We start from the raw sequence: 27989 nt of genomic DNA on the forward strand, positions 1-27989 counted from the left end.
CATCCAACAGCAACAAAAACTTGGGCTAATGCAGAGAAAAACCAGGAAGCTCACTTACAGGACAACAAAGAATATGATAAAGACTCTTTTAAGAGATATTGTTCTAAAATTCTCAACGAAAACTAAACACTGCATGGCGTTCACAATCTACGTAACGCTACACGATTCCATGCTGGGAAGAAGATTCCAACTCACCAGGAGTGCATACTCGACAGTAACTCGAATCATCAACTCTAACCTAGAAATAGGTTCAGGGCTGGAACCTGGTATCCAAGGGTAAAAGCAGTTTCAAGACTAGGTACTGGCTGACATCACTTATCCTCCAATCGCTGCAGAACCGAATCGGCGAAGCTTTGTTGCTTTCGTTCACGGTATTTAGGGCTCGGTCGAGAGTGCTTCAGATATCCATCCCATGGAACCTTCTTAAGACCTGCCCGAGCACATATTATGTCCCTAACCCTGTTAAAAACAATCACATCCAAAATTAGAGCAGCCTAAGGCCAGTGGAACAAGAAAGGTTAGCAGAAAGATATGATGCTGCTGATAGTAATAGTAGAACTACTACAACATTCAGGTGGAAACTAAGGTTACCTCTCTGCAAACTCGATGGGTGTTTCTCCAGGCTTCAAAACTTGGGGCTCCAGGTACCAGACATCACAAACAACAGCCCAAGAAGTCATAAGCTGCAGCAGATGCATGGTGAATGACTGCCTGAAAAACGATAATAGACGGTCTGGGAATCATCTACCTGATATAACGACCAATTCCATGCTAATGTATAACAAAAATACCAGCCAAAAAGTGCAGATTCACAGAGTTACTCAGAAAGAGAACACCAGGATGAAGTGGTGAGTCTAGATGAATCAAAACGATCTAACAAGGGAAGATGCTTGTTTTAAAATATCCATTAATTTCTTCCCAACTATAGTTAAAGTCAGAGGAGCTTAACCACACTAATCCATGACGAACCATAGTCTAAGCATGTGAGATCCCACATCGACTGGAGAGTGAAACGATTGCTAGCAAGGACAATGGGCCTCAAAGGGGGGTGAATTGTGAGATCCCACATCGGTTGAAAAGGGGAATGAAATGTTCTTTATAAGGGGATGGAAACCTCTCCCTAGCAGACGTGTTTTAAAAACCTTGAAGGCAACCCCGAAAGGAAAATGCCAAAGAGGACAATATCTACTAGCGGTAGGTTTGGGCGGTTACAAAGCAAGTCTATAATTTGTTTATGTTCTTGAAGTTTCCTAAACAAATAATATGTCAAACATGTTTTCATAAATTTGAAAAGTATTTTCTGCCACTTACCTGGACAATCAAACAGGAATTAAGTTTCTAACAACAAAAATTAATCAAATAACACATGTAATATTCCTCCACAAAAAGCTCCTTACTTCCTGCTGTTCCAAAAAGCGTCGACGAAAATTTTGTTGTATTTGATTGCGATTGGACAAACAGAGCAGCCAAGTTCAAATGCACCCTGAAATCATTTAGGTTTAAACCAAATAAATAAAAACTGGACTGATAGCCTTAATGTACATCAAATATTATGGTCATCAATTAGATTAAAGCCTTGGCAGAAAATTTAAGAAGTACTATAAAAGCAATACCTTCTTGAACATAACAGAGTAGTGGTTATTTACACAAGTTCCTTCAGGAAATATAAGAAGAGGATTGTTGTCAGCCCCTTGAACGTGATCATTTAACCTAAAAGAGAAGAAGTTTCAATGATCATTCATTTCTTAATCATTCCACTACCACCCAGTGTTTATTGTAATTCTTGTGCTCCCACTGTATGGGGACACTTACTTCTTTGCTACGATTTCACGGTCCTTCAACTCGGTACGGTTGAACTCTATGCATCCTATGCTCTCCAATATAGTGCTTTGCAACAGTCCTTCAACAACATATAACATATAGTAAGAAACAATATGAAGACCATTATATGGCCTTCCCTGATTACTCACTACGCCGACCGTTCCTAATTGTAATAACTAATAGGAACGGTGATGAATATGGCAACTGGTAATTAATAGCAAGAGTTCCTCTTTCAAGCTTCAAGTAAATCTTCATTTAACATATTTTGCATAATAAATACACTCACCAACCCACCCAGGATGTTTCTGCATAATAACAGCAAAGGCAGTCATTTGCTCCAAGACTATGAAATCAATCATGGAAGTGTGGTTGGCCACAAAAACCTACACAAAGGAAGGGGAAAAGAACAATATAGCACTGAAAGTGATGCTCAAAATCTTGAAAAAGGAAAATATGCTATCACATTTGCAAAATGTAGCCTAGAATCCCAAATACCTGTTTTGGTCTGATGCTAGGCCGTGGCCCATGATACTTGACAACTCCAGTCCAAGATGCAACAAAGAAGCTGCAAATCAACTCCACCAAAAACCTCTAACAAAGGAAATATATAATCATTACACAGAAGAATTCTTGACAGACAGGCAAATAAGAACAGGATAAATATATTGTTGAGTAAGAAATTTTGAGGGAAGACAATATGAGCCAAGACATTAATCATGCAATATAAACTTGAAGGAAGATGTGAAGAAAACATTGTCTATCAAAAAAATGTTTCAATTCATGCCACATTGAAGAAGAATCAAGTTTCATTGTTATAAATTTCGGGTGGATCATAATTTAGAATTATGATGTTTCATTAATACATTTTAGGATTTTTTATTTACTTTATTTATGGCCATAAAGGATGAATGTTAAACTCTTGAAATGTCTAATGGAAGGTCAACGGCTTCATTTTGAGGCTATATAAAGCCATATATGTTGTATTTGTAAGGAGACTGGAAAATGTAGTAAAATGGGCATTTGTGCTTTCCTTTAGCCCATGACTAAGTTTCTTTGTAATTTTATGTAGTTTAGGTTGCACGTAGAATCATTCAAGCTTGACATAATCAATCTTTCTTGTGGAATGATTCGAATCTCAAACAAGCGTTCTTGCCTTGAGATATTCGATCAACAAGGTAATCCAAATCTTGTAGTGATTTCTTATCAGAATAGGATCAAACAATAGACCTTTAAAGCCTTATCCACTAAGTCATGCTTAGATTGGCACACGAGATAGATAATTCAAACACGTAATGGGGAAAATAAAAGAATAAGCAGACAAGATATATAATTGAGCATTCACACCTCTAACTTAGCTCTCAGCTTAGGATGCCCTTTCAGAAGTAGATTCACAGGAATGAATGTTGAAAGGAATATTATCCATCCTATTGTCAATATGAGAACCCTGCACCATTAGCTCAACAAAACTTAAGTTAGTTCCTATAACTTGAAGTAAACATGTCATTATCAGATCAACGCTGCATGTACTCAACAGTGAAACAAAAATTAAATTCCGAAACAAGCTGACCTCGCTGGGAAGAGAATCAGATACCGAACGACGACTCCAAAGCACCACAAGGGGAACAAATAAATATTCCAATTCCATGGCTCCGGTGGGTTTGATTTGAAACACCGAGTGAACGAATCCTATGCATTCATCATCAAAACAAACAAATTTTGAAGATCAAATTGGAGGGGAACTTTCAGCTCTCAAAGAATTGAATTCCAGGACGAAAAGGAAACAACCAATTAGCGATGAATGAAAATGACAAGAGAAATTGAAAACGATGAGGAGGGAAAGCTCACATCAACAATAGCACCAGCAGCTTCGGTGAGCGTCGGCGAAATATCAAGCAAATCGCGCCTAAGAAGTATCGACAAGTTAATAATCTAATCAAATCTCTAAGAAATGACAATCAAACGAATCAGATGGCATCATAAAAGAACAAAAATCTCGAAGCAATATGAAATTGAAAAAAAAAAAAAAAGAGAGAGAAAATGGGAGATTACAGGCGGAGTTTCCCAGTGGGTTCTTGGATTGAGGATCCGGAAGGCAAGTAATCTTCAATATTGGGACGATCCAAGTCCAATTCAGAGCGGGAAGTGTTGAGAGAAGCAGCGCCACTCATAATTGTAGAAATCTACCTGCTCTGCTTCTTTTTCTTCTTCTTCTTCTGGGTTTTGTTGATTGTGAGGCCTGAGAATTCGTTTTGGATTGATTGATTGGGTGGATTCAGTTACTCATATTTCTCGACACAAACCAATTGAATGGGTCCTCTTCTTTACCTCTCTTTCTTCCATTTTCATCTCCCCCGCACACATGCCACTCCTTTCCAAGGTTGCCTCCTTTATGGTATACCCTATTTACGAATCCTTACCCCTACCCTCACACCTACCTGCGATCTAAGGTTCGATCCCTATGAGACGGTCTTAATCTTTTATTTGACACAACATTCAAAATTGAATTATCTGTAATATCGAGTTTCCACATCCATTGGGGGAAGAAATCTCTTACTAGCAGACGTGTTTTAAAATTGCAAGGCTGATTGTGTTACGAAACGGGTCAACAATATCTGCTAGCAGTGGGCTTGAGTTATTATGAATGGTATCAGAACCCGTCACCAGATGGTGCGACACACTGGTTTTATTATGACTATACTTTCTCTAGAGTAGACGCGTTTTAAAATTGTGAGACGAACGACGATACAAAACAGACCAAAGCAGAGAATATCTGCTAGTCATCAGACGGTGTGAGACACTAATTGGAGTAAGGTTAGACTCTCCCCATAGTAAATGTGTTTTAAAATCGTGGGGGTGACGGTGATACATAATGGGCCAAGGCGAAAAATATTTGCTAGTAGTAGGCTTGAACCGCTACGACTAGTACCATATAATCACGGAGATCATATAAAATTAATTAATAACGCGTTAAATGAATCAAATTAATAAACTAATTTATTGAAATATCTACCTAAATAGTAATCTATTATAAGTGTATGACTAAATAAAGTAATTTAGTTTCAATAATTATACATTATTATTCAATTAAAATAATATATCTATTATATAGGATCAATTAATGCATATAGTTTAATGTCTATTAAATTAGTCTCACAAATATCCCTTATTCTTATATAAAAAAAATTATAAAATAAATATAGGATAATTTAACTAATTTAGTTATAAAATATTAAACTAAAAAAAAACATTAATTATATGATTTTTTTAGTTTTTGGTTTAAAAAATTATATGATCTCATGGGCCCAACTTAATTTTACAAATGGGCCGACTAAAAGCCCAATAACTTAATTTCCTACTTTTGGGCTGGCCCAAACTACACCAAGTAAAGCCTCAAAAAAGCAAAAAGTTAAATATATTTATTATTTTATTTTATTTTTCGTTGCCATTTTTCAAATTGGTTTTAATTCTTATTTTATAATTTACATATCAAAATTCTCGACTACACGGGTACGTATACTTCTTCTATTTATTGTCTATCACGTCAACGTCTTTCTAAAAATAATGAACAACTTACTATGGTTAAAAGATGAAATACGAACTAATGAAAATTAAATTAGAGTTTAAATTTTAATAAGAATAGGACGGGTTCGAGATTAAAAGTTTACCGGTGTTATTTTGCTACCACAAGAATGTTAGTGGGGTGAAAAAGTAGGGTAGGAGTAGGTGTTTGACTTGAGACAAATTTTTACTGCGGATAATAAATGGCATTTAAAAAAGGGTAAAAATAACGGTACATTCTTTTGGGCTGCAGTTAAGGAATCTACAGCTCTCTAAAATGTAAGGTAAGGTGAGGTGTCGAGTTCCCATTGGGCTGTTATAGCCCTAAATTTGTAGGGGTGGGTGACCCTTCTCCTTACGTACTTTGGGGCCTCCCCCCTCCTACGCCCGCTGCTTGTGCCACTAACTAGAGGCTACACTTGTCATTTCACCCCTTCTTTTTTTTTCGCAATGGAACGAGTAAAAATAAAACATTAAACCCTATTAATCTATTAAGTTATTGTCGTATCTGTTATTGAGAAGTTTTCACACTCTTGTAAAAAATGTATTCTTTCTTTCTTCAACCGAGGTGAGATTTCATAATCCACCCCTTTCGAGACTCAACGTCTTCGCTGAGACATCGCTTAGTGCCTAACTCCGATACCATTTGTAACAATCCAAGCCCACTATTAGCAAATATTGTCATAAAATTGGTATTTCTATATCAATTATTGTAAAGTTATCAAAAATCACCGACCTATTGACTTGAAAATCTCAACGTCGTAAAATAAAAATTATGAAAAGAATTCAAATGTGTTACCCTAAACCGTTCATGATTCAGTGTAGTTGAAGCATTCATATTAATGATATAGATATGAATATTGGGACTTTATAGATTATAATTACATTTAAAAAATAATAATAATAATAAAGTAAGAAAAACCCAATTATTAGTAAATTAGTTGAGGTTGAAATAGATGGTACACTAATTATTAGATGTTTTTGAGTCCACCACAAATGAAATATTTTTGTATAAAATTATAATAAAATCAGTCAAAATTCCATTATACAATAATTCATTATTATTCTTTTCTCATTTATTATATAATAAATATGGGATTTTCAATCGTCGACTGGACCTCTAAATGATCGAGATAGAGAAGGTAGGGTACAGAAATAGTCGGTTCTATAACAATAATTAAAGGAAAATTATCAATAAAATGTTTATACCGACATTTTTTCATTGTCATAAAAAAGTTAATAATGTTTCATTTTTTTAGTGTTCATGGTATCACGTAGCAGTTCAACTCCACCACTAGCAAATATTGTCATATTTGGGCTTTCATGAGACACTAAAGAGAGGTTTCCACACCCTTACAAGGAATGTTTCGTTTCTCTGTGCAATCATGTATCATTTCTTCACTCGAGTTTAGTGTAAAAATATCTTGAAAAACCCTAATTTAGAAAACGAGATAGACACAGTACTCGTTCATTCATGTACTGTTTCTTCACTCGAGTTTTGTGTCAAAATGTCTTGAAAAACCCTAATTTAAAAAACGAGATAAATACAATACGGGTTCATTCAGGTGTGATTTATGTACTCGAGCATAACCCTAATTTAGAAATCGAGAGGAAAAGGAATTGTTGGCAATGAATTTCATTGGAACACACAAACTCTTCATCAGATCAACTTTGGTGTTTAAAGAATATTTCAGAATTGGATATTCATTTCATTCTCTCAAAAAATAATAATAATAACCCAAAATCTTCTTTTCTTTTCATGCAGTTTTTCATAATTGAAGGAATATTCACAATATCTATACTCTATAAATTAAATTAAATTAAATAAAAATTGGTCTCTCTTTGTTTTAGGGTTTATAGATATTATAAAAATAAAAATAAAAAACAAAAAAAAGTACTCTCGAAACTGTCCAACATCTTTCTAACAAGATTCTTCTGTCTAATCTCGATCTCTTGGTTAAAAAATTAATGTTTCGATAAATTTCTAAACCTTTAAAAAACGGTTCTAATCTGCTTCTAAATTTTATTTTTTATAGATTTTTTTTTTAATTTTAAAATTTTTGTATCCCATAGATTTCTTACCTATAAAGATTTTGAAATTGAACGTTTATTAATTTATCAGACATAAATTTGGTTTATTTTTTTATAATAACTACTGGTACTCCGAACTTTTAAGGATGTCTAATTGGTCAGTAAAAAATATGTCCAAAAAAAAAAAACTATCCATATAAAATTGAAAAATAGAGAATTATTATATAAAAAATTAAAAGTTTAATGACTTATTACACCACTTTATTAAACATCTTTAGAAATAAAATTGTTTACGAATTTAACTAAAAATTAAGGTTAAAAATTTAGTCCTAAGAAGTAATTTATTTCGAAACTTTTATTTTATAACAACTTAGTCTCTGTACCATAAAATTTATAACAATTAAGTTCATAAATTTAATATTTGTAACGACTCAGATCCACCACTAGCAGATATTGTTCTCTTTGGGTTTTCACTTTTGATTATAACAACTTAGTCCTGGTATCATAAAATTTATAACAATTAAGTTCATAAATTTAATATTTGTAACGACCTAGATCCACCGCTAGTAGATATTGTCCTCTTTAGGCTTCCACTTTCGAGTTTTCCCTGAAGGATTTAAAACGCGTATACGAGGAGAAGGTTTACACAGTCTTATAAATGATAGTTGTTTCTTAACCGTTAAGAGAGTAAAAGTGATATTTGAAGGTAAATTTGATAAGTTTGTCTCTCTAAGGACCCTGACCCGACCCTGACCCGACCCTGACCCTAACTCCATCTGGTTCTTTTGTTCACCCACTTGCAGTTGAAAAGAAAAGGAAAATTCAGAAATATATTCAAAGTGTTCGTAGAAACCCAAAAAGAAAGTGAAAGTGATGGTTAAAGACTTGTCATTCTGACTCAACTTTTTGCCAAAAAAGCTACCCCTCTCTCTCTCTACTTTCTCTCTCTACCTTCTCTCTCCAATACGTGTCTGCATGTACTTTCCTCACATGGATACAACTACAACTGAAGGGTACCCTTTAGTTTTAAGGGTAGAGAGAGAAAAGAAAGGACCTGAAGAAGGGTACCCTTTAGTTTTGAGGGTAGTAGAGAGAGAAAAAGAAGGGTACCCTTTTTGTTTTAAGGGTAGAGAGAGAAAGGAAAGGAAACGAAAGGAAAGGACAATCAATCCTATACTTGACTAAAGGACAGTTTTGGGAATAAAATAATAATGGAAGCCAGAGCAGAAACGTACCCTTATTGTGTGAGGCAGTGTGTCCTTAATGTGCCCTTAATGGGATGAGATGAGGTGGTTTCTTTTCAAAAGGCTCAATAAATTTAAATAATAAATTAAAGATTCTCGGACTTTAATATAGCTTAAATCCAACGTTTAGGGTTTAGGGTTTAGGGTTTAGGGTTTAGGGTTTAGATATTGTCCCGTTTGGACTTTTATTTCGAGGACTTCCTCTCAGAGTTTTAAAATGATTGGGATAAGTTTCCACACCCTTGTTCGAAATTCTTCATTTTCCTCTCTAACCGACGTAAGATCTCACATACACCCATTTGATTTTTAAAATATTTGGTAGACGACAAGAACGACCTAAAAAAAACATAGAACGAATTGTAAATTGTGGTTCGTTTATGTACATACTTTGACTTTAGATATTCTCGTGGTAGTTCAAATTTAAAGTAACGTTATTTTAATTTATAAATTTGAGCTTTTTGATCTATCGATCTATTATAATAATAATAATAATAATAATAATAATAATAATAATAATAAGCTAAAAAGGAAAAGCTTTTAAAAAGTTGTGTTTGACTTAATTTTTATAATATAGATTTGATATTTGATGGTCTTAACATTCCCTCGAACATAGCTACATTATCTATTTGTTTTAATTGCTTATAAGAGTGAAAAGTATCATACTCATCAATACGAGTCATTTTAACATATTTTGTCTAGAGATGTCCACGAGGAGAGGCGGTGAAAAATCCTTTAATTTTTTTTTAAGTACGAATCTTTTTTAATCTATAAAAAGAAACATAAAAATTCAAACAACCATAAAGTAACGATCTAAAATATTTTTTCACACCGCCTCAAAAGTCATAAATTAACATAATGAGAACATGTGGGACGGAAATGACATTTCACGTAACATCATAAAGTGAATTCAACCACCAAAATTATATTTGTTAAGCTATTATCGATCTGGTCGTATTTGTTGGAGGATCATGGGTTTATAAACAAGAATACTCTCTCCATTGATACGAGGCCTTTTGGGGAAGCCCAAAGCAAAGCCACGAGAGCTTATGCTCAAACTGGACAGTATAATTCTTAACCGAGAAAAAAGGAATTTGCAAATTAGTCCAAAAACTTATAGAAAATTGCATTTGTGGCGACATTCTTGGGCAAAAATCACATGTGAGGGGATGTATAGTTGATGATCAACAAATGATGATGCACACATCATCATAACATTGGATTCTCAATTTGCACATGATGGGTGGATCCCCCACTTTTTTATTATTATTATTATTTATTTTCTAATTATTATGTATTTGATTTCAATTTTCTCATCATTTTTAGATTATTGGCTAAGTTATTTCCATTTTCCATTAATATTATTATTATTTTTTGCGAAAAAAATCAAAATTTGACAAAATTTTAATAAATTGGGTTGATTAATGAAAATAGTAAATTAGGGACCAAAAACAGATTGGTTCGAGTTTTTATGAGTTGACAGGAGAAGCACCGCTCAAAGGCGGCTCATTGAACCGGTCATTTGTATCAAGTTTATGCAAAACTGTGCCTCACACTATTGAGGACATATTCTATTTATATTGGCAAAAGATTAACTAATAGATCCGATTTCATAGGAAACTAACGAAGTAAGCCTATTCTTATGGCATGACTAACTTCAAGCTATTCTAATGGATTGACCAATTCTAACAGTCCCCTTCAATCCCAACAAGTCTTGTACATGTTGAGATTGTTACAATGTGTAGTAAAAGGAGTTTTAGACAGTGGTTTTGTCAGGATATCAGCTACTTGATCACTTGATGAAATGAACCGAACTTCCATTGCTTTACGTGCTACTTGTTCTCGAACAAAATGAAAATCAACTTCAATATGTTTCGTTCTAGCATGAAATACTGGATTTGAAGTTAAATATGTAGCTCCGAGGTTGTCACACCAGAGGCGAGGAGCCTTTGATTGATACACGCCCAGTTCCTTCAGTAATGACTTGATCCAAATCATTTCTGCAGTAAGATTCGCAATGGCCTTGTATTCTGCTTCGGTGCTTGATCTTGACACTGTAGCCTGTTTTCTGGAACTCCATGAGATTAGATTTGCTCCAAGAAATACAGCAAAGCCGCTAGTTGAACGTCGATCATCGGGACAACCAGCCCAATCAGCATCAGAAAACCCCGACAACATCATGGTTGATTTCTGAATTTTCACTCCTAATGCTAGTGTGCCTTTAACATAACGAAGAATTCTCTTCACAGCACCCCAATGAGCATCAGTAGGTGTATGAAGATATTGACACACTTTATTGACAGCAAATGCCAAATCAGGCCTAGTCATTGTCAAATATTGTAGTGCTCCTACTGTACTTCTGTATTTGAATTGTTCTTCAGCTGATAAGGGTATTCCTTGTTCTCTGAATAATTTTTCAGCAGAACCCATTGGTGTAGACATAGGTTTGCATTTTTCCATGTTTACTCTTTTCAACAAATCTAAGGCATATCGTCTCTGTGACAGTATGATACCATCTCGTGTTTTCTTGACTTCAATACCCAGAAAATACTCAAGACCACCCAAATCTTTTACTGCAAAATCTATTTTCAATTTCTGAATCAACCTTTCGGTTGCTTGATCAGAGGAGCTCACAATAATTATATCATCAACATAGATGAGCATATAGATAGTTATCTCTCTGTTTTTGAGAATAAAAAGAGATGAATCAGCTACTGAAGCCTTGAAGCCTAACTCAATAAGTTTTCCAGTCAACCTTGAATGCCAAGCTTTTGGGGCTTGTTTCAGGCCATAAAGGGCTTTCTTGAGCTTGCATATGTAATTCTTTGGTTTGGCTGAGTCTTGAAATCCTGGTGGTTGTCGCATGTACACTTCCTCTTTCAGAATTCCATGCAAAAATGCATTTTGGATATCAACTTGTCTCATATTCCAGCCCTTGGTTACTGCTAGCGAAAGAATGACCCTGATTGTTGACGGTTTGATCACAGGGCTAAAAGTATCAGTGTAATCAACACCAAATCTTTGCTTGAATCCTTTGGCAACTAATCTTGCTTTTAATCTTTCAACTGACCCATCTGCTTTTCTTTTCACTTTATACACCCATTTACTATCAATGAGATTTATTCCAGGTTTGGGTGGAACTAGATCCCAAGTGGCATTTCGTTTTAGCGCTGAGAGCTCATCATTCATTGCTCCTCTCCATCTTGGATGTTGCATGGCTTCCTGCAGGTTTCGAGGTTCAGTAGCAGTCTCTATGATCGGAGTTGTGATAGTTACAGCGCTTGCGAATTTTCTTGAGGTTTCTGAATATCTGATAGTTTCATCAGTGAATTGTTTAGCTTGTACAATGTTATTTCTCAACCTTGTTCGCATTGGATGTTGACTAGCTGCTTCAGTTGGTTGATCAGACACATGTTCATGAGTTTGGTTTTGAGCATTGATCGAACTGCTCTCAGCTTCATATTCTGCAATTTCCTCTGAACTTCTTGTATTATCTGCAGAAGATAAGCTGACACCAGACAAGTTGTCACTAGCAATATTATCAGTTTGACCATCATTCATATGGGAATTACTAACAACTGGTTCAATATCTGTAAGAGCATTTTCAGTGTAAAAACTAGCAAGTTTGGCTAAGGCTGGAAGTAGAACAGGATGATGTGGATTTGTGGTTTTGTTTGGTGGCTTAGATTCTTCAAAAGGAAAAATATTTTCATCGAAAACCACGTCTCTAGAGATGTAAATACGTCCTGTACTTCTATTTAAGCATTTATATCCCTTATGAGAAGAACTATAACCCAAGAATATACATCTAGTAGTTCTGAAACTCAGTTTCTTGTTGTTGTAAGGCCTTAAATTAGGCCAGCAAGCACAGCCAAACACCCTAAGCATGGAGTAGTCTGGACTTTTACCAAACAATTTATGAAGTGGTGTGTCTTGTTGTATGGTTCGGCTGGGCATTCTATTTATAAGAAAGCAAGCTGTGTTGAAAGCTTCATCCCAGTAGGATAGAGGCATGTTGGCTTGAGCGAGTAAAGCAAGGCCAGTTTCTACAATGTGTCTGTGTTTTCTTTCGACTAACCCATTCTGCTGGTGTGTGTGAGGACAGGAGATATGATGTTCAATGCCTGTGGATTTGAAATAATTGTGTAACCGATGGTATTCACCCCCCCAATCTGATTGGACGGAGCGAATTTTGGTATTTAGCATAGTTTCAACATGTTTTTGAAATTGAAGGAACACAGACTCAACATCAGATTTGCATCTCAGAAAGTAAATCCAAACATAACGACTAAAATCATCAACAAAGGAAACATAATATTTGGAATTATTTACTGACGCAATGGATGGACCCCATACATCAGTGTGAATTAATTGAAGGGGTGCTGTAGATACATGCTGAGAAGAACCAAATGGCAATTGATGTGCTTTCCCTAATTGACAAGCATTACAAATTGAGGAAGAGGGAATATTAGTATCTATAGCTAAATTATTATCTTGTAGAATTCTAATGGTAATTGGAGATGCAGGGTGCCCTAGCCTTCTGTGCCATTGTTCTTTCGAAAGTTTGGCTGTCAGCAAGGCTTGACTGAAATTATGCGGTAGAACGTATAGGCCATTCTTACATCTACCGTGGAGCAGGAGTTTCTTCGTGACTCGGTCCTTAACCAAAAAATAGTTTGGGTGAAATTCTACAACAGCATTATTATCAGATGCTAGTCTTTGTACTGAAATTAGGTGCTTATTGATTTTAGGAACATATAGGATATGTTTCAGAACAAGAGATGAACCAGAAATTAATGAATTCCCAATATGAGAGATAGACAAACCTGCGCCATTTGCAACCTGAATTTGGTCGGTGCCAGTGTAGCGTTCTCTGGTGGTAAGCCTCTCTAGGTCATTGGTGATATGATCTGTGGCTCCAGTGTCAACATACCAGTTTGTGTCACTAGTGTATCCACTTGTTGCCAAAGCTGCTTGTTTGAGATTATTTTCGGCTTGATATGCCTGATCAAATCTGTGCCAGCATTGCAAAGCATCGTGATTGGGCTTACCACAAATCTGACAGACAATGCCTGAGCTGCTTTGTGTCTTTGATGGTTGACGTCCAGGATTGTTCACAGTACGCCTTGATTGTCCATGACCACTATTTAACTGACGACTACGACCGCGACTACCTCGACCTCCATTGGCACCTCCACGAATGGATATCCTATTGACATTGTTAGCAGATGAAAGTTGCTCAAATGTACCCTTACGCAAGTGCCGCATCTCATAGCTCAGCATGTGAGCATACACGTCGCTGACAGTGTATACATCTGTTCTGGTTGTAATGCTTGTGACTAGAGGATCATAATCTGGACCAAGTCCTTGCAGCATGTAGGCGATGAGTTCTTCATCCTCTATTCGCTTGCCAATGGCAGCAAGTGTATCACCAAGATGTTTTACTTTACGAAAGTAGTCAGCAATTGTCATGTCCTTTTTCTGGATAGTAGAGAGTTCCATACGGATCTGCATTGCTCTTGCTCGAGATGTGGAAGCAAATTGTCGCTCCAGCGTAATCCAGGCTTCTCGTGCAGTGGTGATTCCAACCATCGTGCTGAGAACCTCCTCAGTGACTGATGAGTTGATGAGGCTGAGTACCAGCTGGTCCTGGGGGTACCAGACTGTGAACTCAGGGTTGATGATAATTTTGCGATTCCCTGTTTCTTCACTTGGTTCAACGGCGATCGTCTGGCTTGGTGCAGGCATGGATCCATCCACAAAACCAACAAGGTTTTGGCTACGCAAGTAGGGAAGGATTTGGGTAGACCACAGTAGATAATTTTCTTGTGTAAGCTTAACACTAATCACCTGACTGATCGACGGAGAAGACATTGTGTTGTTTGGGATTGACATGTCTAACAGCAGAGGCTATGGATCTCGTGGATCTTATTTCGGCTCTGATACCATATCAAGTTTATGCAAAACTGTGCCTCACACTATTGAGGACATATTCTATTTATATTGGCAAAAGATTAACTAATAGATCCGATTTCATAGGAAACTAACGAAGTAAGCCTATTCTTATGGCATGACTAACTTCAAGCTATTCTAATGGATTGACCAATTCTAACAGTGACCTTCAATCCCAACAAGTCTTGTACATGTTGAGATTGTTACAATGTGTAGTAAAAGGAGTTTTAGACAGTGGTTTTGTCAGGATATCAGCTACTTGATCACTTGATGAAATGAACCGAACTTCCATTGCTTTACGTGCTACTTGTTCTCGAACAAAATGAAAATCAACTTCAATATGTTTCGTTCTAGCATGAAATACTGGATTTGAAGTTAAATATGTAGCTCCGAGGTTGTCACACCAGAGGCGAGGAGCCTTTGATTGATACACGCCCAGTTCCTTCAGTAATGACTTGATCCAAATCATTTCTGCAGTAAGATTCGCAATGGCCTTGTATTCTGCTTCGGTGCTTGATCTTGACACTGTAGCCTGTTTTCTGGAACTCCATGAGATTAGATTTGCTCCAAGAAATACAGCAAAGCCGCTAGTTGAACGTCGATCATCGGGACAACCAGCCCAATCAGCATCAGAAAACCCCGACAACATCATGGTTGATTTCTGAATTTTCACTCCTAATGCTAGTGTGCCTTTAACATAACGAAGAATTCTCTTCACAGCACCCCAATGAGCATCAGTAGGTGTATGAAGATATTGACACACTTTATTGACAGCAAATGCCAAATCAGGCCTAGTCATTGTCAAATATTGTAGTGCTCCTACTGTACTTCTGTATTTGAATTGTTCTTCAGCTGATAAGGGTATTCCTTGTTCTCTGAATAATTTTTCAGCAGAACCCATTGGTGTAGACATAGGTTTGCATTTTTCCATGTTTACTCTTTTCAACAAATCTAAGGCATATCGTCTCTGTGACAGTATGATACCATCTCGTGTTTTCTTGACTTCAATACCCAGAAAATACTCAAGACCACCCAAATCTTTTACTGCAAAATCTATTTTCAATTTCTGAATCAACCTTTCGGTTGCTTGATCAGAGGAGCTCACAATAATTATATCATCAACATAGATGAGCATATAGATAGTTATCTCTCTGTTTTTGAGAATAAAAAGAGATGAATCAGCTACTGAAGCCTTGAAGCCTAACTCAATAAGTTTTCCAGTCAACCTTGAATGCCAAGCTTTTGGGGCTTGTTTCAGGCCATAAAGGGCTTTCTTGAGCTTGCATATGTAATTCTTTGGTTTGGCTGAGTCTTGAAATCCTGGTGGTTGTCGCATGTACACTTCCTCTTTCAGAATTCCATGCAAAAATGCATTTTGGATATCAACTTGTCTCATATTCCAGCCCTTGGTTACTGCTAGCGAAAGAATGACCCTGATTGTTGACGGTTTGATCACAGGGCTAAAAGTATCAGTGTAATCAACACCAAATCTTTGCTTGAATCCTTTGGCAACTAATCTTGCTTTTAATCTTTCAACTGACCCATCTGCTTTTCTTTTCACTTTATACACCCATTTACTATCAATGAGATTTATTCCAGGTTTGGGTGGAACTAGATCCCAAGTGGCATTTCGTTTTAGCGCTGAGAGCTCATCATTCATTGCTCCTCTCCATCTTGGATGTTGCATGGCTTCCTGCAGGTTTCGAGGTTCAGTAGCAGTCTCTATGATCGGAGTTGTGATAGTTACAGCGCTTGCGAATTTTCTTGAGGTTTCTGAATATCTGATAGTTCCATCAGTGAATTGTTTAGCTTGTACAATGTTATTTCTCAACCTTGTTCGCATTGGATGTTGACTAGCTGCTTCAGTTGGTTGATCAGACACATGTTCATGAGTTTGGTTTTGAGCATTGATCGAACTGCTCTCAGCTTCATATTCTGCAATTTCCTCTGAACTTCTTGTATTATCTGCAGAAGATAAGCTGACACCAGACAAGTTGTCACTAGCAATATTATCAGTTTGACCATCATTCATATGGGAATTACTAACAACTGGTTCAATATCTGTAAGAGCATTTTCAGTGTAAAAACTAGCAAGTTTGGCTAAGGCTGGAAGTAGAACAGGATGATGTGGATTTGTGGTTTTGTTTGGTGGCTTAGATTCTTCAAAAGGAAAAATATTTTCATCGAAAACCACGTCTCTAGAGATGTAAATACGTCCTGTACTTCTATTTAAGCATTTATATCCCTTATGAGAAGAACTATAACCCAAGAATATACATCTAGTAGTTCTGAAACTCAGTTTCTTGTTGTTGTAAGGCCTTAAATTAGGCCAGCAAGCACAGCCAAACACCCTAAGCATGGAGTAGTCTGGACTTTTACCAAACAATTTATGAAGTGGTGTGTCTTGTTGTATGGTTCGGCTGGGCATTCTATTTATAAGAAAGCAAGCTGTGTTGAAAGCTTCATCCCAGTAGGATAGAGGCATGTTGGCTTGAGCGAGTAAAGCAAGGCCAGTTTCTACAATGTGTCTGTGTTTTCTTTCGACTAACCCATTCTGCTGGTGTGTGTGAGGACAGGAGATATGATGTTCAATGCCTGTGGATTTGAAATAATTGTGTAACCGATGGTATTCACCCCCCCAATCTGATTGGACGGAGCGAATTTTGGTATTTAGCATAGTTTCAACATGTTTTTGAAATTGAAGGAACACAGACTCAACATCAGATTTGCATCTCAGAAAGTAAATCCAAACATAACGACTAAAATCATCAACAAAGGAAACATAATATTTGGAATTATTTACTGACGCAATGGATGGACCCCATACATCAGTGTGAATTAATTGAAGGGGTGCTGTAGAGACATGCTGAGAAGAACCAAATGGCAATTGATGTGCTTTCCCTAATTGACAAGCATTACAAATTGAGGAAGAGGGAATATTAGTATCTATAGCTAAATTATTATCTTGTAGAATTCTAATGGTAATTGGAGATGCAGGGTGCCCTAGCCTTCTGTGCCATTGTTCTTTCGAAAGTTTGGCTGTCAGCAAGGCTTGACTGAAATTATGCGGTAGAACGTATAGGCCATTCTTACATCTACCGTGGAGCAGGAGTTTCTTCGTGACTCGGTCCTTAACCAAAAAATAGTTTGGGTGAAATTCTACAACAGCATTATTATCAGATGCTAGTCTTTGTACTGAAATTAGGTGCTTATTGATTTTAGGAACATATAGGATATGTTTCAGAACAAGAGATGAACCAGAAATTAATGAATTCCCAATATGAGAGATAGACAAACCTGCGCCATTTGCAACCTGAATTTGGTCGGTGCCAGTGTAGCGTTCTCTGGTGGTAAGCCTCTCTAGGTCATTGGTGATATGATCTGTGGCTCCAGTGTCAACATACCAGTTTGTGTCACTAGTGTATCCACTTGTTGCCAAAGCTGCTTGTTTGAGATTATTTTCGGCTTGATATGCCTGATCAAATCTGTGCCAGCATTGCAAAGCATCGTGATTGGGCTTACCACAAATCTGACAGACAATGCCTGAGCTGCTTTGTGTCTTTGATGGTTGACGTCCAGGATTGTTCACAGTACGCCTTGATTGTCCATGACCACTATTTAACTGACGACTACGACCGCGACTACCTCGACCTCCATTGGCACCTCCACGAATGGATATCCTATTGACATTGTTAGCAGATGAAAGTTGCTCAAATGTACCCTTACGCAAGTGCCGCATCTCATAGCTCAGCATGTGAGCATACACGTCGCTGACAGTGTATACATCTGTTCTGGTTGTAATGCTTGTGACTAGAGGATCATAATCTGGACCAAGTCCTTGCAGCATGTAGGCGATGAGTTCTTCATCCTCTATTCGCTTGCCAATGGCAGCAAGTGTATCACCAAGATGTTTTACTTTACGAAAGTAGTCAGCAATTGTCATGTCCTTTTTCTGGATAGTAGAGAGTTCCATACGGATCTGCATTGCTCTTGCTCGAGATGTGGAAGCAAATTGTCGCTCCAGCGTAATCCAGGCTTCTCGTGCAGTGGTGATTCCAACCATCGTGCTGAGAACCTCCTCAGTGACTGATGAGTTGATGAGGCTGAGTACCAGCTGGTCCTGGGGGTACCAGACTGTGAACTCAGGGTTGATGATAATTTTGCGATTCCCTGTTTCTTCACTTGGTTCAACGGCGATCGTCTGGCTTGGTGCAGGCATGGATCCATCCACAAAACCAACAAGGTTTTGGCTACGCAAGTAGGGAAGGATTTGGGTAGACCACAGTAGATAATTTTCTTGTGTAAGCTTAACACTAATCACCTGACTGATCGACGGAGAAGACATTGTGTTGTTTGGGATTGACATGTCTAACAGCAGAGGCTATGGATCTCGTGGATCTTATTTCGGCTCTGATACCATATCAAGTTTATGCAAAACTGTGCCTCACACTATTGAGGACATATTCTATTTATATTGGCAAAAGATTAACTAATAGATCCGATTTCATAGGAAACTAACGAAGTAAGCCTATTCTTATGGCATGACTAACTTCAAGCTATTCTAATGGATTGACCAATTCTAACAATTTGATCTTGTTTTATGAAAGGAGTGGACCTCACTCGAAGAAAAAAACCCTTGAGAAATAAATTTAAAAAATGTTATATTATTTGTTTTTTTTTGTAAAAAATATGTTTCTAATAGTAAAAAACGCTCAAATATCATTCCGTTATAATTTATGTAACTACATCTCTGGTTTGACCAGACGAATTGGGTAAGTTAAAGTTCTTACTTCGATATGAATGTTAAACATTTTTTTTAACGAGGTATAAAATCAAATATGAGGAAAAAAAAATTAAAATTAAAAGTGTTTGCGTGACAAGTTAAATTAAATGTAGAAAAATGTTGGGATCATCACATGTCCTGTCCAGAAGACCCTAATTGAGGCACTTAGATCATTAGATCAACGAAACGGTAAGGAACACTTAAATTGGATGAATTTGACTAAAACGAGAAAACAACTTTTATGAACGAGTTAAGGACTCTCATCTCAAACAGGAAAATAAGTACCCGAAAATGAAAGTATTTAAGTTTTGTATTTTAACTAAACATATGAGTCAAATTCATCAAATTTGAGCGTTCACAGATTTCAAATTCCTAGCTCGAACCCTAAGCTTGAGACATTATAGTTTGGTATCATAAAATTGATAGTTGAATATCAGTTGATTTAGACGAAGAACGTGACGATCAATCAGTATCATTATTTTTTTTTAATCTTATAAAGGTGGGCGAGGTGGAATATCGTATGTAATTATTGAATAAAGATTAAGCTAATAAATTAGTAATTAGTGAATTAGATGCAACTTTTTGTTACGCTTTGAATATGCAGCAATATTCATGCCTTGATGTGACCAACCTTTATCTGTACCTAACAATTGCATGTGGGCTAATTGATTGTTTAACCCAAATAATTAAATAAATAAATATTGTTAATTAAACTCTTTCATATAAAGTGATCTCATCTGGAAACTTTATCTTATTTTAAGAAATTCCCACATGTAAGCTAGTTTTATATATATATATATATATCATGCAGTGTTGTAGCTAACGTGTTAAGTATCCCGTTTGGGGAGTATGCTCGCACGAATGAAACTCAAATGAATTGATGTGGGCTCGTACAATCGTGGACCTTTTCTTTGTCGTTGAGGCTCGAAATCTTCCTCGCTCGAACTGTATTATGGAAGAAGTGGTTTACTTGAAAGAAAGGGCGTTCGAATAGGCCTTGAAAGGAGAAGGAAGACTGAAATGTCGATAGGCGCTTATTATTGAATTCAGCAAAAGCATTTATAGGTGTTTTTTTGAAATGCATGAATTAAATTAACATAAATATAAAAGTTGATAGATTAAACTTATAATTCGGGTGGATTGTGATGTCCCACATTGGTTGGGAGGAGAACAAAACACTATTTATAAGGGTGTGGAAATCTTCCCTTAACAGACACGTTTTAAAGCCTTGAGGGGAAGGCCTAAAGAGGACAATATCTGCTAGCGGTAGATTTGGGTCGTTACAAATGGTATCAGAGCTAGATATCGGACGATATGCCAGCTTTCTCGCTGTTTCTCGAAGGGGGTAGACACGAGGCAGTGTGCTAGTAAGGACGCTGGTTCCCGAAGGGGGGTGGATTTGGGGGCGGTACCCACATCGATTGGAGAAAGGAAAGAGTGTTAGCGTTCGGGGGTGGATTTGGGGGCGGTACCCATATCGATTGGAGAAAGGAAAGAGTGTCAGCGTTCGGGAATGGATTTGGTGGCGGTCCCCACATGAGAAAGGAAAGAGTGCTGAATACTAAAAGGGTGGATTGTGATGGTCCCACGGAAATTTTTTTGTAAAATTTTTAAAATTACTGAGGGCGGTTAAAAAGTAAATATTCCGAACAAGATTGTGAATTAATTCATCTGACATTGAAATCTTTACCTAAAATGGATCAAGAACCAGAAATAATGGTAAAGTTAGGTGAAAATATTTGGTGTAATTAAGGTAGAGGTTGAAGACAAAATTTCAAACAAACTTTATAATAAAAGTTTGTGGTCCAAAAAAACATGAACTCGAGTTGGTTTCTTCCATTTTAATTTTCATTTATATTGGCTCAAGATCCCATGATGATGCATTTTTTTTTAATATAATATAATTTCGAACCAAATATTAAAATTCTTTTTAATTTTTTTAGCAACGTCGGAGCTGGTGTGACATAAGGTTAATATAACCGTGGGGCTGACGACGATATGTAATAGTGGACTTGAGCTGTTATAAATGATATTAGAGCCTGACACTAGGCGGTGTACGAGCGAGGACGTTGGAAATCTCTCTCTAGTAGACATGTTTTAAAATCGTGAGACTGATGCAACGATATATAATGGGCTAAAGCGAACAATATCTAGTAGCGGTGGAGAATGAAACATTCGTTTAAGGGTGTCGAGACCTATTCCTAGTGAACCCGTTTTAAAATCGTGAGGCTGATGGCGATACGTAATAGACTAAAGCGGACAAATAATGAGATAAGAAATTGTAATTTGTGTCCAAACGAGTTTATCTCCCAAAGCATATCTCTTTTGAAACTCCGACTTGCAATTTTTTTCTAAACCTTAGTTACGGAACCCGTGACCCAAATGGCTAATTAGCTTCTAGTTGCTCGGGTTTCTTAGCTCAACGACCTCCGACAAACAATAATGCGATTTCTTATTCCTATTTCTCTCTTGGCCTCACTTTATCAAACTCAATTACTCAACCCCAAGTCACTTTTTTGAGCCCTAGGGCCTTCTTGATCACGAATGATGGCAAACGTGGGAACCAGAGTAGAGCAGCAACTAGCTGGTTAAAGGATCCAAATCCAAAGACAGCGATGCCGAACTCTCCGCATTGGGCGCCAAATGATCGGACATCATCATGCCAAATAGTTCGATTCTTCCCATGTTGATTTGATGTAGACTTAAAGCTCTTTCCCCTGCGCCATGGCTTTGCCGATCAACTGTTCGACGAAATGCCTGACTGAAAATAAGGTTGCTTTTTCCTTCATTTTGGCTGCCTTTTCATAAGTTAAACATGTCCTATTGGTATCTAGAATTTAATTGGATGAATATTTCAATTCATGAATGAAATTATGCAACAGCGACCGTAAATTTATGTGTATTGAATAAATTCGATATGTATAGGTGTTGCTATCAGTCGAATTTAACGAGCCACAAGTCATAATCATTTAGATGTGTGACAAGTTGAGCTCGATTGATTTATAGAAAAATATGTAATTTTTCAAAACTAGTTGAGTTAATTTCAATCGCATCGGGCGCCCCACTATTCTTTATGATATTTGGTCGAACTCAATAATTTTTTTTTCTTTGAGTGTATAAATGAGTAAAAATCGAAAAAAACCCATTAAAACTAGAAGATTTGATAGGCATGGCAATAATTCAAAAGGGTCTTTTATTGTATAGCGTTGTGCAAGATGCAAATGGTACCATTTGCATAGACAATGACACACCATTCCCCATTAGGGCAAAGAATTAAATGCTTGGCTAGCCTTTGGTTGCTCTCACTTTTTTGCTTCTCCCCCACACCTTGTGTGCGCCCTTTGCATTTGAGCCCACCACGATCACCATTCACGGGCTATTTACTTCTCTTCTAGATAGATGACAGCTTATGTAGTGGTTGACTTTCCTACCGGGATGCCTCCTTGGTCGAAGAGCCCTTTTACTAGTACTAGTAAAGATATAGGAAGCAAAAAAATTGTGCTAGGGACGTTCTCTTCTCTGCCTTCTCCTCTCAAAAGACCAAGGGAGAGATTGCATCTCTTTTATTCGGTAGCTCTTTAAGTTTCATAAGGATAGTGATAGCTAAGGACGTTTCCGTGGCTTTGTTTGTAAGCAAAACATGACCCGAAGTTAAATTGGGAATTTTGATATGGAAACTTTAAAAATAAATTAAAAAAAAACCCTTAGAATTATTATTATTATCATCATTTTGAAATAAAATGACATATTGGAAGGATCATAAATTCAATGATTTGGAATAGTTTTGTATTGATGAGGAATGGTCCCCTTTGGCTGTTCTTTATATCTACATTGTCTTTTCCTTCCTTCTATACCCTTTATTCCCCCTTCTTCCCTTTTCTTATTTCTTTTCTTTTCCAATAATGCCCCAAGGTTAAATTGGTAATTTACGCCTCAAACTTTAAAATTTTCGTTTATCTAATCCTTAAAATTTTAAAATTACAATTCACATAAAACTAAAGTTTAAGGTTCAATTAGACATGATCGATCAATTCTTTTTAAAAAAATTAAAATGTTTTCGGAACTTTTGAGGTACAAAATGACAAGATGTTCACTTGAGGAGCTTGTGTCGGACGGTCAATGATTTTTGCTCATACCGTTGACCGATCAATATATTGTGATTTGAGAAGATTTAATCAAAAAAATTATAAGAATCTATCCGATTTTTGGAAAATCTAATGATTTGATCTAGACATAACGGTTACTGAATCTATGCTTTAACTTGTTTTTGTAAATATAATTTAAAAATAAATAAAAGTGCATACAAAATATTTATATAAGGCCAAAAAATAAATATTAAATATTCCTGACTACAAATTATATAACCAATAAAAAAAAATGAAAATTTAAAAATCCTAAATTCTACGGTAACGGAAATGAAAGAAAAATGATGTAAAATAACGGCAATTTAATTTCCCAATAATAATAATAATAATAAGAGTTATTTTACATGAATGGCATTTTCGAAATTTTGTGGTCTATGAGGGTCAGAAAATTATCTCTGGAACGAAACACACCAAATTTCCTCTCTTTTCTCGCCCAGTGTCCGGCTGTAGTCTAGTTGAGAACTTTTGTAGCTATGGAAGAACCTCCTTTGGAGTTTGGACCGAAGAATATTTTGATTTAAACCCTAAACTGTACCCATTTGATTATAATTGAAAATCCACAAAAAGAAAAAGTTGGAAAAAGTAGAGGAAAAAAAGGGGGAAAAGGAATTGTATTATAACCCGGAATTTGGAATGGAATTGTTCTTGTTCTTGTTCTTGATCTTGATCTTCTTCTTCTTCATTGTTACTGTAAATTCCAATCCCCAAATATGAATTATGGAGTTTTAAAATGGGTATTAATGGCGTTCTAAACAGTACTCCCAAGATAATAGCCTTTATTTTTTAGCCCACACCGACGCATAAACAAAAAGCACACTCACTCACTCTCACTCGTACACTTCTTTCTCTCTCTACTTTCACTGGTGGAAGCGGACGACTGACGACAAACTCCGCGCTGGCAAAAGATTCCCTCACCGCCTTCTTCTTTTTTCCTTTTCTTTCTTCTTCTTCTTCTTCTTCTTCTTGTTGAACCCTAATTCGATTTTTTTTTTGAAAAAGTTGTAAGGAAATTTTGATGGGGTTTGAGTTTTTTTGTGTTTTGAGTTGATGGGTATGATTTTCTTCAGCTTTTGGTGAAACCCATTTCAGTAATCGGTGGTTTGATTTGGTTTTATACGAGGGGTGTGTTTGGATGGGCTGTTCGAGCTCTAAGGTCGATGAGCTTCCGGCGGTGGCGCTCTGTCGGGAGCGTTGTGCGTTTCTTGATGAAGCGATTCATCTTAGATACTCACTTGCAGAGGCTCACATGGCGTATATTCAGTCCCTTAAAGGGATTGGTCATTCGTTGCATAATTTCATTGAAGAGAGCGTTGTTGTTGTTGGTGTTTCTTCTGGGTCTCCTCTGTCTCCGAAGCTTAATCTTCCTCCTCATCGGAAGGGTGATCCTGCAATTGAAGAATCTGCTTCTCCTCATCACCATCTCTCTCACTCTAATTCCGGTTCCCACCTCCATTTTCACTCCGATTCCGATGATGAATCCGGTTCCGATCGCTCCCCGCCTTTCGACCTGCAGCACGGTGGCCATATGGGTTATATGCTTCCGGATCAGGGTGGTTTAGGTTCATATCCCGGCGGCGGTGGCGGTGGCGGTGGTGGTGGCGGTGGCGGAGGTGGAGGGTATATGCATATGAATTACATGAGGAAATCGGTGACACCCTCTGTGGTGTACGAGCAGAGGCCTATGAGTCCAGAGAAGGTTTATCATGTCGGTGAATCGTCTTCTTCGTCAGGGCATTACCCTTATCCTTACCCGAACATGCCTTATAACAGTCCTTATGGTTACCCCCAAGACGGTGGTGGGTATTATGGTGGCTCTGTTTTTCCTCCTGCATATGGTTCAATGCCATCTGCCGGAGCTTCAGCTTCATCATCTAAGCCGCCACCGCCGCCGCCTTCACCTCCGAGAGCTTCCGCTTGGGATTTCTTGAACCCATTTGAGACTTATGACAAGTATTACAATGCTTACACGCCGAGCCGGGACTCGAAAGAGGTAAGGGAAGAAGAGGGGATTCCTGATTTGGAAGATGAGGATTACCAACATGAGGTTGTTAAGGAGGTACATGGGAATCAGAAATTTGTCGACGAAGGCGGCGGTGGCGATGGCATTGGAAAGGGTTCGAAGATAGCTGCAGAGGATGAGCGTGGTGGTGGTGATGATCCAACGACCTCACTTTACCAAACGAGGCCGAGTGCTGCAGTTGAGGACGATGCTGTCGAATATGAAGTTCGTATGGTTGATAAGAAGGTTGACAAGGCGGAGAAGTCTGAGGAGCCAGGCAATGGTGGTGCATTCAAGGGCAGGCCTGGCTCACGAGATGCCAATGAGGTTGCCAGAGAAATCGAGGTTCAGTTCAAGAGGGCATCCGAGTCCGGTAACGAAATCGCCAAAATGCTAGAGGCTGGCAAGCTTCCTTATCAGCGCAAACACGGTGAGTATTATAGCTTAGATCCATTAAATACTATGTTTTTGCTTGATCTGGTAGATTTGAAAACTTTAGATGGCTATTGTTTTTCTGTTCATGAACCTAACAATTGGATTTCTGGCAGTGTCGTCGAAAATGCTGCATGTTGTCGCTCCTTCGCTATCAATGGTAGCTTCCCAACCTTCGACGTCGAAGAGTGCCGATCCTTCGTCTTCTGCAGCTGAGTTAAGTTATATTGAAGAGTTCGGGATGGCCTCTGGCAACCTGTCTTCTACCTTGAGGAAGTTATATCTGTGGGAAAAGAAGCTCTACAATGAAGTTAAAGTATGATATACTCTGCCATTTGGGTTCCTTTCAAAGCTTTTGATACATACATTGCATTATTATATATAAGGAACTGCCCAGAAATGTGGACTGTTTAGCTGATTGTCGTTTTCGTAGCTCTAGGATGTTATCTGAATCTCGAGTTTCTGGAAATCCGTTTTGTTGTATCTGTGGTTCTTCAATATATATCAGCGTTTTCGTGTCAGTTTCAGTAGTTTAGATATATTGATGGGGTTTACGATTATGTTCGTCGAGGTTTAAAGTTTGTGCTTTAATGAATTGTGTTCTTAGGTGGAAGAAAAGATGCGGGTAATTCATGAAAGGAAGTGTCGAAAGCTGAAGCGTTTAGACGAGAAGGGGGCTGAAGCTCATAAAGTTGATACCACTCAAGCTTTAGTGAGGAGCTTATCTACGAAAATTCGAATCGCCATTCAGGTGGTCGACAAGATATCCATGACGATCAATAAGATTCGGGATGAAGAATTGTGGCCACAACTGAATGAATTGATTCATGGGTATGTCTAGTTCTTCGGAGCGTTCCATGTCGTCCCAAATTCCTTTCTCATTAGTTCCTTTGCATTTCAGATTAACCAGGATGTGGAGGTGTATGCTCGATTGCCATCGTGCCCAGTTCCAAGCGATCAGTGAATCGAAAAGCTTAGGTCCCATTGGATCGGGTAAAAATAACAGTGAAGCGCATCTCGGAGCAACCAAGGAGCTCGAGCATGAGCTTCTAAACTGGACAATCAGCTTCTCTAGTTGGATCAGTGCGCAAAAAGGGTACGTTAGAGCCTTGAATAACTGGCTTCTGAAGTGTCTTCTGTATGAACCCGAGGAAACGGCAGACGGTATAGCTCCCTTCTCACCTGGAAGAATAGGCGCACCTCTCGTATTCGTGATCTGTAACCAATGGTCACAGGCTTTGGATAGACTCTCCGAGAAGGAAGTAGTTGATTCGATGCGTGTGTTTAGTATGAGCGTGCTTCAAATATGGGAACACGATAAGCTAGAATTGCGACAGAGAATGTTGGAAAACAAAGATTCGGAGAGAAAGGTTCGAAACTTGGACCGAGACGACCAAAAGATACAGAAACAGATTCACGCTTTGGACAAGAAGATGGTGATGGTTTCTAAAGATGAGAAGCGTGTCTCCATTTCTGGAAACGCTGTGTATCAAAGCGAGATGAGCAATAGTAGCTTGCAGTCAAGTCTGCAACGCATTTTCGAGGCCATGGAGAGGTTCACCGCAGACTCCATGAAAGTGTATGAAGAGCTTTTACAACGGAGCGAGGAAGAAAGATTGAATCGTGAGCAGGAAAAAGTCGTATAAGGCTCTCTACTTCATCTGGTTGACGTGTTGTGATATTCGATCGAGCAACCGTTGCTCGATGATAGAATGGTAGCGGGAAAGCTACCATTGGTGCTAACAACCGATCCAAAGCTGCTAACTAGCTAGCACACTCGCACCAGACAGATTCCTGTCGTTTTTTCTCGAGAGACTCGAATTCTCGGGTTGATGTTCGAGGAGCAGAAGATGAAGATGATACATATGTATTATTATTATTTTTTTTTTATCAGAACTTTTTTGTGTTCTTTAATCTTTGGGTTATTTTTCTGTGTATTCAATTATTGTACATAAGAAAAACCATTTTTGATAGCAGCAGAGTTCTATGGAGAAGCCTTGTTATTAACTATGATTGGCTCAATTTTG

The 27989-nt window shown here is 37.6% G+C and overlaps 2 protein-coding genes and 2 non-coding genes across 6 annotated transcripts; 1 reads left to right on the forward strand and 3 right to left on the reverse strand.

Annotated features, from left to right (window-relative positions):
* LOC111455336 (glycerol-3-phosphate acyltransferase 9) lies at positions 1 to 24501 on the reverse strand. 3 transcript variants are annotated; one of them, XM_023096959.1, is made up of 12 exons: positions 24481 to 24501; positions 3871 to 4036; positions 3667 to 3724; positions 3389 to 3507; positions 3166 to 3265; positions 2317 to 2412; positions 2108 to 2204; positions 1813 to 1900; positions 1614 to 1710; positions 1398 to 1483; positions 592 to 711; positions 1 to 459 (listed from the first exon to the last, which is right to left on the reverse strand). In XM_023096959.1, exons 2-12 carry the CDS (start codon positions 3987 to 3989, stop codon positions 312 to 314), a joined length of 1128 nt encoding a protein of 375 aa, XP_022952727.1. In that variant the 5' UTR covers positions 3990 to 4036; positions 24481 to 24501; the 3' UTR covers positions 1 to 311. The 3 variants fall into 3 exon arrangements, with proteins under 3 accessions (XP_022952727.1, XP_022952725.1, XP_022952726.1); XM_023096957.1 differs by having other exon boundaries at positions 3871 to 4032; positions 24471 to 24501; XM_023096958.1 differs by having other exon boundaries at positions 24478 to 24492.
* On the reverse strand, positions 13922 to 14057 carry LOC111455637. Its single transcript, XR_002712619.1, has one exon. It is a non-coding gene; the product is annotated as a small nucleolar RNA Z247 (small nucleolar RNA).
* Positions 18345 to 18480, reverse strand: LOC111455638. The gene has a single exon (XR_002712620.1). It is a non-coding gene; the product is annotated as a small nucleolar RNA Z247 (small nucleolar RNA).
* LOC111455335 (nitrate regulatory gene2 protein-like) lies at positions 23903 to 27969 on the forward strand. The gene is made up of 4 exons (XM_023096956.1): positions 23903 to 25960; positions 26079 to 26278; positions 26570 to 26793; positions 26864 to 27969. The coding sequence occupies exons 1-4, from the start codon at positions 24664 to 24666 to the stop codon at positions 27606 to 27608; spliced, it is 2466 nt and encodes an 821-aa protein (XP_022952724.1). The 5' UTR covers positions 23903 to 24663; the 3' UTR covers positions 27609 to 27969.
* The last annotated feature ends 20 nt before the right edge of the window (positions 27970 to 27989 follow it).

This window comes from Cucurbita moschata, unplaced genomic scaffold (assembly GCF_002738365.1).
Source record: "Cucurbita moschata cultivar Rifu unplaced genomic scaffold, Cmos_1.0 Cmo_Scf00017, whole genome shotgun sequence".
Classification (NCBI taxonomy): domain Eukaryota; kingdom Viridiplantae; phylum Streptophyta; class Magnoliopsida; order Cucurbitales; family Cucurbitaceae; genus Cucurbita; species Cucurbita moschata.

What these genes read in the sequence shown, in the direction of transcription:
- LOC111455336 (XM_023096959.1), bottom strand. Translation starts at nt 3,989, where the DNA reads ATGAGTGGCGCTGCTTCTCTCAACACTTCCCGCTCTGAATTGGACTTG. An exon ending in CTGATTCTCTTCCCAGCGAG is followed by an intron (nt 3,266 to 3,388) that starts GTCAGCTTGTTT and finishes CTAATGGTGCAG; the next exon opens with GGTTCTCATATTGACAATAG. An exon ending in GCTTTTTGGAACAGCAGGAA is followed by an intron (nt 712 to 1,397) that starts GTAAGGAGCTTT and finishes ATCGTTTTTCAG; the next exon opens with GCAGTCATTCACCATGCATC.
- LOC111455335 (XM_023096956.1), top strand. Translation starts at nt 24,664, where the DNA reads ATGGGCTGTTCGAGCTCTAAGGTCGATGAGCTTCCGGCGGTGGCGCTC. An exon ending in TCCTTATCAGCGCAAACACG is followed by an intron (nt 25,961 to 26,078) that starts GTGAGTATTATA and finishes GATTTCTGGCAG; the next exon opens with TGTCGTCGAAAATGCTGCAT. An exon ending in AGCTCTACAATGAAGTTAAA is followed by an intron (nt 26,279 to 26,569) that starts GTATGATATACT and finishes TTGTGTTCTTAG; the next exon opens with GTGGAAGAAAAGATGCGGGT.